At 30.5% G+C, this 19,074-nt stretch overlaps 1 protein-coding gene across 3 annotated transcripts; it reads left to right on the forward strand.

Moving 5' to 3' along the window:
- Positions 1-3,785: 3,785 nt before the first annotated feature.
- erm (earmuff) lies at positions 3,786-17,355 on the forward strand. Of its 3 annotated transcripts, none has more exons than XM_070644419.1 (5): positions 3,786-4,093; positions 14,685-15,818; positions 15,925-16,008; positions 16,082-16,159; positions 16,233-17,355. In XM_070644419.1, the coding sequence occupies exons 2-5, from the start codon at positions 14,697-14,699 to the stop codon at positions 16,614-16,616; spliced, it is 1,668 nt and encodes a 555-aa protein (XP_070500520.1). In that variant the 5' UTR covers positions 3,786-4,093; positions 14,685-14,696; the 3' UTR covers positions 16,617-17,355. The 3 variants fall into 3 exon arrangements, with proteins under 3 accessions (XP_070500520.1, XP_070500521.1, XP_070500519.1); XM_070644420.1 differs by lacking the exon at positions 3,786-4,093 and adding an exon at positions 13,625-13,860 and having other exon boundaries at positions 16,222-16,396; XM_070644418.1 differs by lacking the exon at positions 3,786-4,093 and adding an exon at positions 13,628-13,860.
- The last annotated feature ends 1,719 nt before the right edge of the window (positions 17,356-19,074 follow it).

Raw genomic sequence — 19,074 nt, forward strand, 5'->3', positions numbered from 1 at the left:
TTGAAGCATCATGGAAGTCATCAAGTTTGAGTCTCATTGACATTTCCATTCAAGTACAATCTTACTTCTATTTTGAATTATAGACACTCAAAAGATCATAAAATTTACACAAATTAATTTCCTTTGATGTCTTCTGAGCATGAAAAATGAGGCAATGCCAATAAAAGTCATTAAATAATCGCATAAAATGGACTCTACTTCTTTCTATTCATTACAAGACATTTGAGGGTCGGAAATTTTGAATAAAAGACATTGCGCGTATATCAAGTGCCATTAAACTCGAACGAATGTCAAATTCAGTGCCTTCATTCTCAATAGCAAGCACACAAATTTCTCCTTTTCTCCTATTCATCACCACCCTCAATCAAATCAATTTTCCCTTCATTTACAACATTCACACAGGTGACAAAAATCACTCCGTTCACATTATAACCCAAAAACACACACAATTGCTTCCATTTCCATTCAAATCAAATCAGATCAGACAATTTTTTCTCATTTTTTTATAAATCATCGCCAAATTTCTGAATTTGAATAATTTTTTCATTCAAAAGCGTTACTAAGAGCTGCAAACACTAAGCATCATGTGATGAAAAAGTCTTATTATTCTTATGGTTCAGCACTTTACAACAATTACATCATGTGATGAAAATTTAATATGATACGATGTGTTAATATGGATGAAAATTTCATTCTTTATCACCTTTATGGTTCAATAAATTGATGCTAATTGGGAAGATATTGCTGACTGGGATGAAATCTGATGCTATTATTTGGGTATAATGTCCATTGGGGAATTAGTTTTTGATCCGTACAATACAATTAAATCAAGCTCAAGGAATGAAATTAAGTAAAGACATTGGTTGAGGTCTAGGGTAAACCCTTAACTATTCCCGATCAGTACATAATGCAATGCTGGCATCAAGTAGGTTACTCATCCCAGCTATTGTCTTCTGGGCCGTCATGTAGACAACATGTCCATGTATCCTTTTCGAAAGCATTTTCATTCTGAGTGTGTTCGCAGAATAAGACAAGAAGATTAACTAGAGGTCAAAATTCTTGAATAACAGCTGAATCAGCGCAGTGTTTCCAATAAAAACTATACCGAATAGCAGATCATGTTCGCTAAGGTACCGTCATGTTGCTGTATTAATAGAAAGATGCGAAGTTGTCCTGATGACGATGTAACGTCAGATATCGAACCATTTGTATGGAGAAAATTACGGTTTGCCGCACTTTCGAGTGGACAAAACTGCGTAGGAACTAAACATCAACTGAACATTGATCTACCATTAACTAGTAATAAAGTATTTTTGTCCATTCGGGAATGTGCCACTCGGGTATCATTAATAAACTACTTTCATTTTATACAGGAAATTTCCAGAGATTCTTCATATTGACGAAGATTTAAAATCATTAAATCATGCATAGTAAATACAAACAAGCTATTAATTCTGCCAATTTAGCCAGTCCATCCTACAAACAAAGATATCCGCTCAAAAAATCATTTTCTCACAGCAAAAAAAAAAAAAACTTTACATTTAACTAAATTTTGTCATCCAGAGTAAGTAAATTGGTGGGCAGATAATCTGTTTATTGAAAAATATCATGCATTGTACTTGAGTTCATCTTCTCTTTAATTCTTAATCTTCTTAACAAAAAAATTGTGTTTGATGATGTTCTGTCTATTATCTCGATGGTCATGTGATCAGTCCGAAAACATTTTCGGTAAACACACTTTCCATATGCCTTTAAATCTCCTTTTTCTCTTTTGAAATTCCGATCTATTTACCTTCTCATATCCTTTTTTTCGGTACTTAGAACTACTCATCTATTTGAAGTTTACATGAGATTTTTGTCAACTTACAGAACTACTTGGTAGACATGAGAAAAATATGTCCACAACTCAAGATTACTGCTTGAAAACAAAAATTAGCATGAGAAACAATTTAAAGAGGATTTTGAGACAAAAATAGAACTGAACTACTTTTGGAAGGTGTGAATGAGATAATTACTAAAAATATTTGAATATTATTTTGGGGATCATCCTACAAAATATTTAGTTACTTTTTTTTTTCTCGTGTGACTGGGAATGTTTGTGTGCTGAGTTTGGAAGTTATGACAATAATGAGTTTTAGTATTTATATGGATTTAGTTTTGCTATTTATAATTGTGAATCCACAGATTTTAGACATGGAATCTACAGATATGATGTATCGCTATAAATGCTTCAAACAAAAATTACCAGCAGAAGTAACTCTAACAGCCTAGAAACTCAATTTAAGTTGAACATTGTTAAAACGTTCATTTGAAATTCAAATAATATTTACTTTACATAGTTGAAACCCCCTTTTCATACAAAATTTTAGTCTGGATTTAAAATCCGAAGAATAAACATCTTAGATTAATATTACAATCCGTATGGAGTTCTTAATTACATTTACACCTAACTGCAACTAATTACAGCAAGAAATGAAGATTAGAGTAATACTTCAAGTACAATTCTCTTTGATTTAAGCCATTCCTCTTCAAATAAAAAGAAAATCTCTATTCTAGAAGTAAATTCGGTCTCAATGATTTTTCCCATAATTTTTCAAATCAATCATAAGTATAAGCATAAGCAATCAAGTGGGAGTAAAATCCAATTCCAAAAACAAAATTATTCATTCAATAAGCTTCCATTGAACAAAAAAGGATGAAAAATATTTTCTCATAAAATTCACATTAACTTAAAAATATTTTGTACAAAAATCACGTGAACCGGATAAAAATGAAAGAAGGTCCACTTGAGGATAAATTTTCCCAAAAAAAAAAAAATAAGAAATCCTTTTTCAAAACAACGAGAAAAAAAAATTATTTTTGCGAACAAATTTAATTATGGCACTTGAAATCCATTATTTATCTATCGAGGCCAATTTTACAGGTTTATGAAAAAACAAACATTTACTCAATGAAGCATTAAGGATGTACTTGAAAGTAAGGTATAAAAAGAAATTCATGACTTCCGATGCGTGAAATTTGGTTGTAAATATCAATTGATATCACAATATTTATTTTTTAAAAAACAGCGAATTGTAATAAATATTGAACAGCTTGAATATTGGTTTCTATAGTGCACAGGAATTGATATTAACTAAATTCCACATAATATTTCCAAGACACCAAAAGCCACGATATACTGCACAACTAAATGACGTCATTATATACAAAAGCTTATTCATCTTCATACTGTGCAGGGTTTTGTCAAATGGGAGGAGCTTATTGCTGTATACATAGAAGTATATAATGAATAATCCAAAAGCATTAGATGTCAAATCCGGTAGCTCTCGACCCTCATTATTTTATAGCGATATATCTCTGATGCGCATGTGTTTAACACCGAGAGAAAATGATCAAGGCATAAGACATAAGCGAATGGTATAGATTACCGCAAAAATTTTCATCAGTGTATGTTGATTTACATAATATATGAGCAGCATGAACAAAAATGGCTGTTGTCGAGAATGTAAAGTGTAGGGGAATCACAAGGACTATACAACAAGCCTGTGTAATATCAACAAACTTGAATAGTTCGCCCTTTCATTCAGAAAAGAAAATATAATATAAAAATATACTCGGCACATTGCACGAGTGTATTGAGAGTAATGTTTGAGGATTCGAGGGAGCAAAAAAGAGCGAAAGTAAATAGAAATTTTTTTTTTCAATTGTGCTTTTGATTCTGCGGAAAAAAGGCTGCGGAACATCAAATAAGCATTCAGTTTGAATTTGTTTACTCGCTAGTGATGTTATACAATGGCATTTTAATTGAATTTACTTGCGTTATGTGAAAGCTTTATAAAGTGTAAAGAAAAGTGTTGGATATTGCTATTAATGGAAAATAATTGTGTGACTATTAATAAGAAATAATCCAGAAAATAATAGAAAAATTGCTCAAAAAAATTAGAAAAAAGTCAGAAGAACTACGAAAAGTTTATGGAATTGAAAAATATTGTTTAAAATCAAAATATCGAGTTAAAATTAGATTTAAATGAATTTCCTTTTGTGGATCAATATGGAACTTTTTTAGAAAACTTTAGTGAACTATTCGTAAATTGTGAGTATTATTTGATTCAAATAAATGTTAAGTGCTGATCATTTTCATTTATTTTTAACAAAAATTGAATCATATTGTGTCAAAAAATTGAAGAAGTCTTTTAAAATAATTGTTTTTAAATTTTAGATCAAGTTTGCTTTGTAAGAGTTTAGTTTCAAAAAATTCAATTTTGTGGATAAAATTAAATGTTTTTGAAAGTGCCAACACTCCTAAACTTCTAAATAATGAGAAATTAGAGAATTTAAAAGTAAATTTAAATTTTGTGTTAATTTTTGAATTAAACTTATATTCCGTTTAAGGGTAAATCTCCGTAAAAAGGGAACTGCAAAAATTGACTAAAAATTTTCTAAATCGACTAAGAATTGTTTGTCATAGATCTAGGATTAAAATTTGATCTTTAAAAGTACTATTTAAATAAATTTATTTTGTTTGTAGACAAATTTTAACTGAAATTTATGTTTTAAACCACATTTTGTTTTGCAATAATGTGTCAAAAAGTTGACATTCTGACACGATTTTTGTAAATATCTCCTTAATTAAACATCTTTTTTACTAAATAAAAGCACATAACGAAAGCTTAGAGGAGCGAAAACCTTTTGTGTATCTTTTTTAAGCTTTAAAATTCATATTTGAAGAAAAAAATCGAAAATAAAAATATCGACTTTTGGTAAAGTTGACAATCAGACGCTCTTCAAATCGAAATAAATCATTAATTAAAGCATTTACAAAGCTGGATTATTCGAAAAACTATCTTAATTAACTTTTTCTACCATATAAGAGTATAAAAAGCTAGAAAAATTAACCAGTTTTTGAAATTTTCACAAAAAACACAGTTTTTTGATAGAAAATTCTTACGGAGATTTACCCTTAAGCAAAATTTGTAATTTTTGGTGATAAATAGAATTTGAAATTGACTAAAACACATTTTTTGCCATAATTAAGCTATGTTAAGATCTTTAAACACTAAAAACACATTTAAAATAGAAAAAAAATCCTATATGTGTTTCAAAAATTAACTAAAAATGCATAACTTAAGTTTTGTACTAAAATTTTTTCAGTTACGTTTACTCATGGAATCGCTCTTAAGTAAACTTTTCTTTTATCACCTAATCAAAAATCTTTCAAAAATTTGAAAAAGTGTAGTTACTGTGTTGAGCAAGAACTGAATAATTCTTAAATCAGTTCTATATATTCTAGGGTTAGAATTTGAAGGTATATCGTCGGCAAAATAAGAAAAATTAATTTGAAATCAGCCAAAAAGTAAGGTCTAATGAGATTTCTCCAGGTTAGGATAATGAAAATGAATTTTTCTGTATTTTAACAATTTGAATGTTTTATTAGACAAATAGATTAAGTTTATAAGTTCAATTCTAATATTAAAAGATCTAGAAATTTTAATCTTGGAATTAAACTGTATGAAACCCTGGAGTTAATATCAGAATTGAAAAACAAACCATGCAATTGAAAACGAAAATTTTGTATTCACAAGTTCGATCCTTAATAGTTTCAAAAAACCCTTCACACTATCCAAAAACATTTCAATATGTTATCCTCAAATAAAAATTCACATCAAATTAATTTTTGCTCATTTTCCATGAAATGCATTTGAATGTCAAATTTATCAGCAGCCATTAGTAAGCAATCATCTGTGTGATTATTTGAAAAACATTGCATAAAATTCAAAGTGAATAACAAGCACAAAGCTCATTTTTTCATTATTTTTAAAAACGCTCATTTCTCTATTCTAATTAACGATGTGCTCTTAAGTTTCTTTATTTTGTTGACTGAAATGGAAACGAAGAAAAGGAAAAACCTCAATTGACGCTCGTACGTGATTTTGAAATGAAATGTGAATTGTGAGGACATGAAAAGGTATTTTTTCATTCTGAGAGTTTCAACTGAATGTAAATCTGTGCTGATAAAAAGTAGTGCAATTGAAACTCCATGTCGTCCTTTAAAGTGACAGCTAGGAGCAAAAAAGACCCTCATGAACTTTTTATTCGACATAAACATTTAGTGAGCAATGAATTAATTTGAAACATTCGATGGCTTCCAATAGTGCAAATAATCCAGGTCTGGAATGAGGGCAGATTGTCTTATATTTGATTAAATCTAAACTGTATCCTTACATTACCCCTAAGTTCATACAACTGCTGAGTACCATTTTTTTAACAACATGAGCCATCCATGTTGCAATCATTGAGTCTCACTCACCATCTAAATGTACATTTTATTATTACATGCGTTTTTTAAAAAAAATGAACAAAGACTGCTTCTCTTTGGCAAACTTCCCTTCATTCAATTCCTCTTTATATAAAATCTATGTGCTGCTGCTGTTTTTTTACGTTTACAATTTTAATGATGGTAAAAGGAACTGAAGAGAGCAGCTGTATTCATCAGTTACATTACAACCAGAGGCATATATACATAAAAATAGGCACACACTACATTCATGTTGTGCAATTAGAGCAGAATTTTTATTCTTTTTGCAGCAATATAATTAGAATTTCCCTTTTTAGATACAGCATAAAGTATCTCATATTGTTGCAAATAATTTCTATAGCAAAAAGGAAATGAAAGTCCTTGAGTATAGAAAAATATTTTGATTTCATTTAGTTGATTAAGTGTTTCCAAAAAATTTTATGTACATGACATGGAATATTGAGGGCAGTTGATGATTTTTACAGCAATTGAACATTTTTATAACAATTGAAATTTGAAACTTTTTATTTCTTGCTCGATTCACGCCTACCGCCTTGGGCAATGTGAATTGATTGATGCCTTTTGTAACCAAAAAAATAATACACCGACAATGCTGCATTTTGTGTTATTTGTCAAAGTTAATGTTTATTTGGTTCGGTTAAATTTTGGAAGCTAATTTGACATGAGTTAAATAATGGTTTGTTAGCTTGTGATTTAGTGGGTTGGTGTCGGGCCCTAATTTGTACAGATTGTAACTCAGATTTTACTAAAATGAGTTAAATTTAGATTTTTTTGGTAAAAGTTTGCCTTTTTCAATCCAAAATTGTTATAACGTTCATTTGAAATTTGAATAATATCTATTGTGCATAGTTAAAACCCCCTTTTCACACAAAAGTCCAGTCTGTTTTAAATTCCAAAGAATAAACATCATTGTAAACAAATAAAATCCGTAAGGATAAATAAAATTCAAAATATATAGAAATTCGCTTGAAAAATTGAAAAAATAGCAAGCTTATGACCCAATAAGTATATCTCTGACTTGTTAAAACAGTTTTATCAACTTATTCACCCTGCTGACCACTTAACATCCATTAAATTTACATATTGAATACTTAATCTTTAACAATGAAAGTCCAAACAAAGCTTCAACAGCTTTTTAATTTAAAATTCTCTTCCAACCAACTCATTCCATTCCATCTTTTATTCTCCTCTTTATGACCCAATATTGAATAAGTATTGTAAAACTTTTTTCAAAATGGTCAGCAAATAAATTCTGTTAAATTTACACCACCAATTATTTATCACCACATATTTTTTGTGTTCATGCATGGAATATAAAATATATAGCACATCATAAAAATCTGCTTTTGACATTTTTTTAACAATTCACACACGAAAAAATAATTCCTGACATCACTTTAAATCATTTTATGATGTGGATTGAGATTCATTCACGTGAAAGTTCATAAATATTTTATGTAAACATGAGAGCATTGGTGGAAGAAAGGAAATGTTCTATGTGATAATCAAATAGAGATCAGATGGTGAATGCTGTTGAATGAACAGGAGTTTGAATTTTTTTTTTTGTGTATTCAGATAAATTGGGACAATGAATATTGAGCAAACGATTAGGTTGATGATGGTATGGATGTTATTTTATTGAGAGCGGGTGTTCTATGGCTTCTGGATTAAATTTTTCGAATTGTGTACATTTTTTTAAAGAGGTTTGGCTCGTTGAGATTCTTGATAAAAGGATTAAGTCTTTAAAATATGATGTCTCTTCCCATGCATCCTAAAACTCATTAACGACACAAAAATCAATCCACAAACTAATTCTCCGCATTAATAATCTCTGAAAATCCCGTTCCAATGACAAATTGATTCATAGCAATTCATAAACATGTTATTAGCATTATGAGATCAAATTTATGCTGTCAAAAATGTTTGATTTTCCACCCTTCCGAATTCTTTCAATTCAGTTCCTTTTATTTATTTTTCATAGACATGAAACTCTTTAGCAATAACTTTAAGCTTGTTAATAGAAATAAAAATTGTCATTTAATTCATAATCCAAATATATCATAATTCTGAATTGCAATGCAAATATTTGCAGACTAAATCAATTGCTTTTGTAATGAGATTCAGCAATGAAAATTTGTTTCTTGTCATTTCTGGGAATCAAATAACAAATGCGGAAATTGTTTTATGGACTGTTTTTGATGTCTCAATCAAATGCTCAATTCTTAAGTTCTTTTGGCCAACAATCAATTTTAAATGCGATTCTATTTTTTTAAATTTTTAAACTGTTCAGTAAATAATCAGGCGCGTGTGTCACGCCGTCGCTCGATTTTTCCTGCCTGCCTTCCGACCTCACCAATAAATATGAATACATCACATCCTTGCGTTTCGTCTATATTTGAAAGTGATTAACATGTTCGGTAGCAATTTATGGTTGAATGATGTCTCTTTGCTATTTTATGCTGCTTAATGTGAGAAAAAGGTTAAGTGCATGTTGTGGGGGTGTTAATGCTTCTTATTCAATCAATCCCTTTGCTTTTATTTTCTTTTTTTATTAAGATAGTGTCATTGACAAGATGAAGAACCACATTGAGAATAAATTGCATCATCTCATCACTTTTCCTTTGCTTTTATTCTACTTCCAACCCCTCACAATTTTTCCTTCCTTCTGATCTGTAATTTTCCTCATTCTTTTCTGTGATTTTCCCATGTTGACATAAGGAAATTGGATTATGAACTTCTTGAGTGGATAATAATTTCTATCAGGAACAAAGTAATCATTTTCCTGATATTACTAATTGTCTTCATTGGTCTTCATTACAAATCACATCCCGATATCATCAACTAACTACTTAAAGAAAGAATTAAAGTCTTCATTACAATCTGAGATAAAAATAATTGGTGTCGAAAAGTGAACCTTACATTTTGGTGATGAGAAAATTAAGGTTGATAAATTATTAAAAGCATCATTAGTAGTGTCGCTGTTAATGATGTTGGAGTTTGTTATAAACTGTCTCATGAGTCTTTTCATTTGTAGCGTGAAATTCTAAAGAATTTTAATTGTGAGTTGATGTGCGATGAAATTTTCTCTTTTTTTGACTGAATCCATAGAAGTTTTGTTAGCATGTGAAATAGATGTTTTAAGTTTAACAGTTTGTTTAAGCGAAGGTAATTATTGAGGAATCAAATATTTTTCTCTCGATTTTACTAAAATTGTTGTTTTTCTGTCGAATGAAAGTTCTGAAACTAAGGGACTACAACTATGAAATTTAGGAAATTATACGGTTTTAAAATTTGAATTAAAAAAATACGTTAGATTCAAATTCTATATATTCGTAGCTGTTTGTTGGTGATTTGAAATTAAAGGTTTGCAAATTCAGCAAATATGTCAATAACCTCCTTATGTAACCCCAAAAATGCGCTTCCACTATCTCATGATAATAACAAAATTGTATCATACCTCATGCTCCTTTGAGATTTCCATTCACTCATTCGTTAAAGAACAAACACACAATTTCTTTCATTTTTTTTCGTTAATCGCTTATGATAAACTTCCTTCATTCATCCACAATATTATGTTTTTTTCGGGATTCTATCGCTCAAGGGTGTTGAAAAGAGAGAAGATCTGTTGTTTATCGAGACCAATTATTTTTAGCAAATATTTGCCCAATTTTGTGAGCATATATAATGCTACATGCTGTATCTATTCAATTTTATTTTCCACAAAAAGAAACCATTTAAAAACTTCATCGAGGGTAGTTGGATGGAATCTAACAGCAAATAAATCGCTGCATTTAAAATAAATCAAACTGTTAACAGTACGGTTTTGATCGCTGCATAAATGTGCATTTGAGTGCAAACTATAATAATGAACGAGAAGGAATAAAAAAAAAATTTAATTTGTTTGCTTTTTTCGTTCCACTTCAAGTAAACTGCTTATCTGATTTCCTTTTTTATTCTTTAAAATTTATATTGTTAGCTGCGAAAAATGCAAGGATCTATGAGGTATGCAAATAGGACTTGTTATAGGGGTTGATGAAATGAGTTGTACAACATAATTAAAAGTACAGTACTAAATGGAAATTGAGGGAAGGAACCGTGAATAAAAATTAAAATTCTTCACGGCATTAAAATGGATTTCTTTATTGTTGTGTATATACCTTATTCAGGCATTAATCGATTTCTTGTCGTGTCTTATCTTCAATATCAGACAACTTGATAAATAATCCAAAAAGGCATTTTCTACAATGAAAGACAGTGAACAACTTAATGTGCCCCAATTTTCAAATCTCTTTTGAGTAATAAAGTATTCAGCAGAGATTAATTCGTGTGATAACAGACATCGTTCTTTTAGTCAGCAGAACATTGCACATTTTAAAAAGTATCTAGAAACGAACATGATTTTTATAGCGGCGGGTTGATGTATGGAAGTACTTTTTGTATAAGACATCTTTTCAAGAGTCTTTTGTGCCGATGAGCAAACAAAGCCTTGTTCTCCTTCCTCACTCACTTAAAGACTTTTCCTTTCGTTTCAAATGCAGACGACGAAATAGCTAACCAACTATTCTTATGCCTGTATACAGTAGGGAAGGTGAATAAATTGTAATTTCAGATTTCTTTAGACTTTTTTACCGTTGTTGCTGACTGCATGTTCATATCGAAAAGCAGCATTAAGTAGTGGAAAGGAAGAATAATTACAATGTGCAATGAACAATCATCAAAATTCATTCATATCATTTGGAAGTAATATCAGATGGAATTGAAAAGGACCGGAAACAGATTTTTTGCTGCCTTCAACATCACATAATAATCATCACATCAAATTTCATTGCATTCGTTGCTGTTTCTGTACTTTATAGGGTGGAATAATTGAAAAGACGCGCGTGTGTTTTACTTCCTGTTAATTATTCTTTCCTGCAAATTGCTTAACTGATTTTTATTTATAATTTGTGAAAGACATTCCTTCCGTATGGCTCGTGCCGATGCATGTAAATCTAAGAAACATATGCAAAAGTAAAGAAATTATGAAATTTGAGATCTTAATGTGGATATAAGAAAGTACAGAAGAATCAGAGGAGTTCCTAATAATTCAGCTTTAAGGAACTAAAAAACCTAAAAAATGGAATTTATGACTGAATGAAAAATTTCAATAAAGCGATTGAAAGAATGCAAAAAATTTACGTCTTTCTAGTCTAGAATGCTGAAAAATCTGTCATTTTTCGGGTTCAGAGAAGAAAATAAAAGAATTAGAAAAGTAACCAAAAGAATCAGAGAGATAAAGACCGATAATGCCAATAATAGTTGTGAGAACTAATGTTCAGGAGTACATAGAAAAAAGTATTTTCGATGAACAAGATAGAATGGAGCGTAAAATTAGATAATAGAATCCAAAAACATTTGTAAGTCTTGTTGTTTCCATGTCGGTAATAATCTTTAAATCTTTAACTCGAGTTGAAATTGTTTTGGATATATTGAAAGGACTTCTGTAGAATATATTTTCATCCAACAAAGGATCCATTTCGTTAAACATGGGAAAAACACTAATTTCTTACATGCTTCCTCACGTCAAGCAATCCATGTTCATGTTCATGTTCTAGTTTTGAAGCGGAATACAGAAGCACTGACACAAAGAGATTCATGTAGACCGATAATCCGATAAATGGTGATTAAGTTATTGATTTTAATTTGTTTGCCAAAATTTTTTTTCTCCTCTTTCATATTTTCGGACCATATTTTTTACTCCAACAATTCCTCTTTTTCCTTTTTCGGAACGAAAAAATTGGAACATTAATATTTTGAGGATTACGAATAATTTGTTAATCACAATGGAACCGCAACATTTGTTGTGATTTTTTCTTTCATTTTTAGATTCTATTGAACTTTTTCAATCGATTATTGGAGTTTACCGAGAAAATTATTCAATTATAGGTTTTTAAGGATATTTAGTCTGCAGTTTGTGTGATTTTGCATTGTATTTGTTCGGCGTTTATGATCAGATTATGGGTAATAAGTTGGTAATAAGTTTAAAATTATGTTGATGTGGTTTATGGATGTTGTGCTGATGCTTTACTGCGCCACATTTCTAATTTCTATTGTTGTATAGTTTAAAGAGTTGGTCTTGATTGAACCATAGTACACAAACATAGAATTACAAGGATTTAATCAGATCCGAATAACAATTTTGATGACATTTTTATCTAAAGTCATCATGTTGCCATCAATAAAACTACAAAATGTTATAACGTTCATTTGAGATTTGAATAATATTTATTGTACATAGTTGAAAGCCCCTTTTCATACAAAAGTTCAGTTTGTTTTTGAATTCCAAAGAATAAACATCATTGCAAACAAATAAAATCCGTAAGAAGTTCCTAATTACATTTACACCCAGCCACAATAACAAAAGAAAGGAAAGCTGAGCTTTAAAATGCTAAAATAATCATAAAATGCCATCAATAAGTTCTTTAAGTTCAACTATCCAACCAGATACTTTAATTCATTTGCATAAACTTCAAATAAATTAAATTTGTTCAACTCAGAAGGTAAATTAATGAAAAAGAATAGCCAAAAAGGGAGAATCCAATCAATTATTCAAAAGCTCCTCAATGCTTTATATAAATACAGAATCATGGACATGAATTCTAAAAATCAACAGAGAATGAAAAAAAAAGAGCGAAAAAAAGATTGAAGTTCACTTTAAGCAAATAAAATTGCTTTAGAAATGGAAATAAAATCTTGTTTTGTGCTTTTTATATCACATTCATCATATTGATGATGGCAAATGTCCTTACGTCTGATCTTCACATCTCATTGTTCATCATCATCATTTGATGCTCTTATATACTTTTCTCATTCATATTTCATCTATCTTTCTTCATATCTTTCCTCTTTTTCCTCTCTCTTTCTACATTCATCCACTTATGTAATGTACATTTTGTTGCTATCCATCAAAACGGACAACAAACAAGTAGTAAGAAACAGTTCAGGCAACAGCAGCGCAAGCATTAGCAAAATGTTCTCTATTTATCATGTGCTATGCACACATTTTAAATCATAAATGAACGTCTGTGTATAAGTCTTTGTGTCTTCTGCCCCGACAGCTTTTTGGCTGCTATACTATACGACTGTCAGTATATACATTTTTGTAGAAGTGGGCGTTGCCATTTTTTCACTCTTATATACAATCACGAAACGAGAAGGGAAGAAGACATGGAAGATGCGTCGATGTGTACAACAGAAAAAATAAATATGAATTCAGATATTATTCAACTATGAAACGTTACAGTCGTATACAGACAGAACAAGTCGAGTATTGTTAAATAAAATAAATAATTTTTTTATAAAGTGCTCATCACATAAGATTGATCTTAAGTGTAAACTAAGTGTGCTGTTAATATAATTTTCTATACGCAATAAACTGCACTCCTTAATCTGAAACTTTAAATTAAACTCGAGTGACACTTTTCGAGAGAAGGAAACAGACAATCAACAAAATTTTTGATAAAGTGGAAGTTTCTTGTGTCTAAATCATCATCATGGTGTACTTTGTATGTGTAATTCCTTTAAATTATCTAAATAATATGAATTTATATTGATGTTGATCAAATTCTAACTTAATTTCGGAAATGTATGATAAGCCTGCAGCTCTACAGGCTGGGTTGTGCAATGTAGTTAAAGTGACAGTCTTCTTGACCCAAATGTTCCTCTATGTTCATTGTTTTAACAATCAAAATATTTTCATACTTGAAATATTGACAAAATTCCCCTCGATTCGAAATCCTTACAAAAAGTTCAATTGACAGAATCGCGGTTTGCGTTATGAAAAGAACCAAACCAATTTACATCAAAGGACATAAAAAAATTGTATGACTTTTGTGATATAAAGTGGGCAAAACCAATCTGTTTTTATATGCTTGAATTGCATTCCTTTGTCATGTATTATTGCACGATGTTGTGTTTTTATTCTCGCTTATTAATGATGAATATTATTTAAGGGGTTGTATATTGAGTTGATCAATAGTACACAACAATCCTTATGTGCTTGTCTTTATAAGTTTGAAATAATGAAAGAGGAGTAAACACTTTTGAGTGTTTATTGATTTCTGTGATGATCAAAAGAATTGGAATTAATCAGAGCGTGTTTAATTAATAAAAGGAGTACCTTTTGAAATCATTCTTGATTACTTCTGCATGGATGATTATCAATCATATTTCATGTTGTTATATGTTGATGATTCTCATGATTTCTATAAATATTTATAGCTGTCCAATTATTCAATGAATATAATTCTATTATTACTGAGCTTCATGCTGATAATATTTAGATCCAGTAAAGAGTTTTAATCAAATTTTATTATTTGTTTAATTACAGAGCCCTCGCGGAATGCAAATGATGTGTAGCATATCACCAGATTTACCAATTAATTCAAAGATTCCAAATAGTCCAACAATGGAATCAGCAAATAGTGATCGATATAATCCTGATTTGAATTCAGAAGATTCAGAGGATTTGAATATCACAACAATGTCATCGTCGTCATCGTCTCCATCACCTGCTTCATCGCCATCGTTGTTGGATCACGAAACAAATGATTCAGAAAGTAGTCAAATAAAGACAACTCCGAGTTCTGGATGTATTCTGAAATTCTCAATTGAGAAAATTATGGAACCAGAGAAGAGTCCAAAAAGTTCAAAGGATAGAAAACACTTTAAAATGGAATCAATGGAGAAGAATGTCTCATACGATTCAGCATTTAAGAAATACGTACCAAATGCATCATCCGTTCATCAATTTGTTAATCGTCCACAAGATTTTCTCTCACAATATCCATTACTGTATTATCCAAATCAACTTATGTGTGCTGCCGCTCAGTATGCCGCCCTTACACAACACACAACATCCGTTAATCTTTTGTCAAATGCTGCTGCGTCTAGTCCCAATAGCGTTTCCACATCACTTACCCAATTATCAAATCTAGCGATTCAATCGTATCACAATCAAAGCCATCACGCAGCCATTAAACGTGAGAGTAATCATGAGAAAATTTCATCTTCAACATCATCATCAACATCAATGTCGCATGGAAAGTCAATGAGAAAAGGAGTATATGAGAGTCCTGCTGATAAGAAATTAATATCATCAAATAGTCACGTACAAACAGCATCGACAACAATTGGTGCCGTTTCATCGTCAACAACATCATCGTCATCAAATAATACAACGAATGGGAAACAGAAAACATTTGCATGTCCTGAATGTGGTAAAATATTTAATGCACATTATAATTTAACGAGACACATGCCTGTACATACTGGAGCTCGTCCGTTTATTTGTAAAGTATGCGGAAAGGGCTTTAGGCAAGCATCAACATTATGTCGTCATAAAATCATCCATACATCCGATAAACCACACAAATGTCAAACATGTGGGAAGGCGTTTAATCGCTCATCGACCCTCAACACCCACACGAGAATACATCAAGGATATAAACCTTATTGCTGCGAGGTACTTAAATTTTATTCAATTTCTATTGTTGTAAATAGACTGTAAACTCAAACCTCCCTAAATTGTCTGTAACTGACTAACATTAGACTTTATTTTGAATTTATAGTTCTGCGGTAAAGGATTTCATCAAAAGGGGAACTATAAGAATCATAAATTGACACACAGTGGTGAAAAAGCATACAAATGTCAGGTTGGTACGACACATAATCAAAATTAGCATCTGGATGTGATTTCTATATTTTTTCAATTTTCTATATTCACAGATTTGTCATAAAGCATTTCATCAAGTCTATAATTTAACCTTTCATATGCACACGCATAATGACAAAAAGCCATTTCAAGTAAGTTACTACCGTACTCAATAGTACATTCTTGTATGTTAATGAGATATTAATCAATAAAGTATTTCCACAGTGTAAAATATGCGCAAAAGGATTTTGTCGGAATTTTGATTTGAAGAAGCACATGAGGAAATTGCACGACATTCATACATCAAGTAGTAGATCACGTAAAAATCAAAATTCAAGTAGCACTAACAATAATAACAATAATAATAATAATAACAGCAGTAGCAATAATGGAGGATCATCATATCCACAAACATCACATCCATTATCACCATCATCAACATCATCATCACATCATATTGTTGGCTTAAATCACCATATGCATCCATTTACATCACTACAGCAACAGCAACATCAACGAATCACAGCAGGCGATTATGCCTCATCATTTATGATGCCAACTGCCAGACAACGAATTGACTCATCGCCATTTATTGCCAAAGTATTTTGACAAAAATATTATGTAAATATACAGAGTCAGTTTAATTATCATGCTGAATTAGACGTGATACATAGTGATGGTGATGGCAAAGAGGATTTACTTTTAATGTAGAAAATAATATATATATAAAGAATTTGATGATCTTTTTGATTGTAAGGCAAAAGTCCCCAGTGATGTTGTGCAATAGCATATAATGAAAAAATATAAAGAAGAAATCTGATATAAAAAATTTGTAGATTATAATGCAGACATAGATGTGAATTGTAGATGAAAATAATTGAATTGATTAATGAATGAAGCAGAAAGTTTTAATTGATGAATAAAGTTTAAGAAATTGTAGATGAAATAACCTTTAAATTCATACTTTTGGACTCAGTTTCGTGTTTTGATTACTTCCTGGTTTTAATTTCAATGATTGCTGATCTGTTGGCTACTGTTGCCATTGTTCTAGTCAATTTTAAACAGATTTGCCGGATATTTTCTGGATCTTGTTTGTTTTGGTTAAATATTCACTGGATCTTGTTTGATATGACTAAATTGTTCACTGGATCTTTTTAAGTTTAGCTAAATCTATTGAAACCTTGCAAAACAATACTGAATCCTTTCAAATACTGCCAAATACAATCAAAATTCAATGAAACTGTGTCCAAAATCTTTTAAATCTTCTTGAACTAGTTCTAACCTAAAAATAATTCCCATTTATTACGTTCCTCATTCTATTTTCAGTTTGTAAACTTAATTTCCATAACATGATCCAATTTTGTGAATGGAATATTATATTTAGGTCAAAAAATATGTTGCTAATAATACCAAAAATTGAGATGAGAATGAAAATAAAAATAAGACATACGAAAAAAATATAAAAAAAGCAATTTTTTAGGGTAGTTCATTGTGAGAGTTTATTAAGCCTTTTTTTACAGTGTTGAAGCATTAAACGAGGGGTTGAATATGCTAATTTCAATGATTGCTGTTTATGCTGTTAAATGTTATGTGTTTGAGACTTAAAAAATAAGAGGGAGTTAGAGTGTCAAAGACATAAGTTTTTTTTGGTGAATAATCGGAGATAAGAGAATAATGCTCAAATCAAATTAATTTGTCAGTTTTTTGGTATGCAAACGTATTTAATTATTCACTTCCGATACTTTTTTGCTGGTGATTTATGGTGACATTTTGTTGGTCGAATACATTTTTTTGGTGTCTTTTGAATAGATTTGGTTTAGAAATGATGTATAGTAAGAGTAGGTGCCGGACAGATTTGGATTCTAGGTTCCCGGATCGTTTACAAGTGACCGAGTAGCTTCAATTTATACAATTCATATTTGTGTCAAGAGTTGATCTCAGTCAAATTGAAAATTATCAACTTTATCCAGATATCAGTCAAGTGGACAATATAAAGAACAAACAGAGCTATCCGCTATGCAGTTAGAGATCGCTTGGAAGGAACCACTTGGGAGGCACCATCAAAATGACAGCGTTCTAATCATCTTAGTGTTCTCTTGGTTACCTTTCATATGATCAACACTTGTTTCTTAGATCTATGTTCCCCGAACTGCGTTTCTCGCCATTAAGAGGATCATCCATGGTGTCAACTTCTTTGAGTATGACCGTAAATACGGCGACATAGAGAACCTAATGAATACATTGTGCTGTTTGAAATAATTTCTTAAATGACATCACTTCCTAACAACCCCACAGAGTAGATATTTAAATATCTTCAAAGAAAACTCTTTTTTTCAGCATAACACCTGCTGTGGTAGTTTGGTTCATTCAAGTCATTGCGCACTATATGTACACAATATTAATATTCCAAAGTGCATGTTTTATTATCATTCGTTATCTATCTGTTTTATCAAATTTCTATCCTTTCTTTTTTTTCTGTACGTCAGTTAATGGCAAAGGTTTTGAATAAATGAAAAGATTTCTCATTCTGCCTGCGTCGACAAAAGGAAGAAAAAAAAAGCAAAATGTAAATGGCGATGAGACATTAATGCGTGAATACTTTTTTCATGATTTTTTGTCATTAACCCCAAACAAACTCGGGTGATCTCGCAAATGCGATAAAATTTTCATTAATTTACATAAAAGCATACTTGTTAGTCGCAAACAAAAATAAATGCTTGTGAACTTTTGTAAACCTTTACCATTTCTGAATGTAGTGAAAAATGGAGATGATGATAATAACCTCAGAATCATCGCGAAAAAGATTTGATAAACAAAATGAAGCATTAACAGATAAAAGGATGAGATTTCAAATGGAAATATGTATGTATCTCACCCATTATTCTCATTCATCGGAGTGACTTTTATTGTGATATGCGAAGCACTAATGGATTCCTCAAAGAATCATCTTCATTTTAATATTTTTGCATCATTTACAAATGGAAAAATGAAGAGTTTTTCTGAAGGATCAAAAAAATGGAAGTATGAACACTTTTATGAAAGATTACTTTATGCCTGTAATATATGT

The sequence above is a fragment of the Chironomus tepperi genome, unplaced genomic scaffold (genome assembly GCF_022539635.2).
Source record: "Chironomus tepperi strain 1889 unplaced genomic scaffold, CSIRO-AGI_Ctep_v1 contig_337, whole genome shotgun sequence".
In the NCBI taxonomy this organism is placed as follows: Eukaryota; Metazoa; Arthropoda; class Insecta; order Diptera; family Chironomidae; genus Chironomus; species Chironomus tepperi.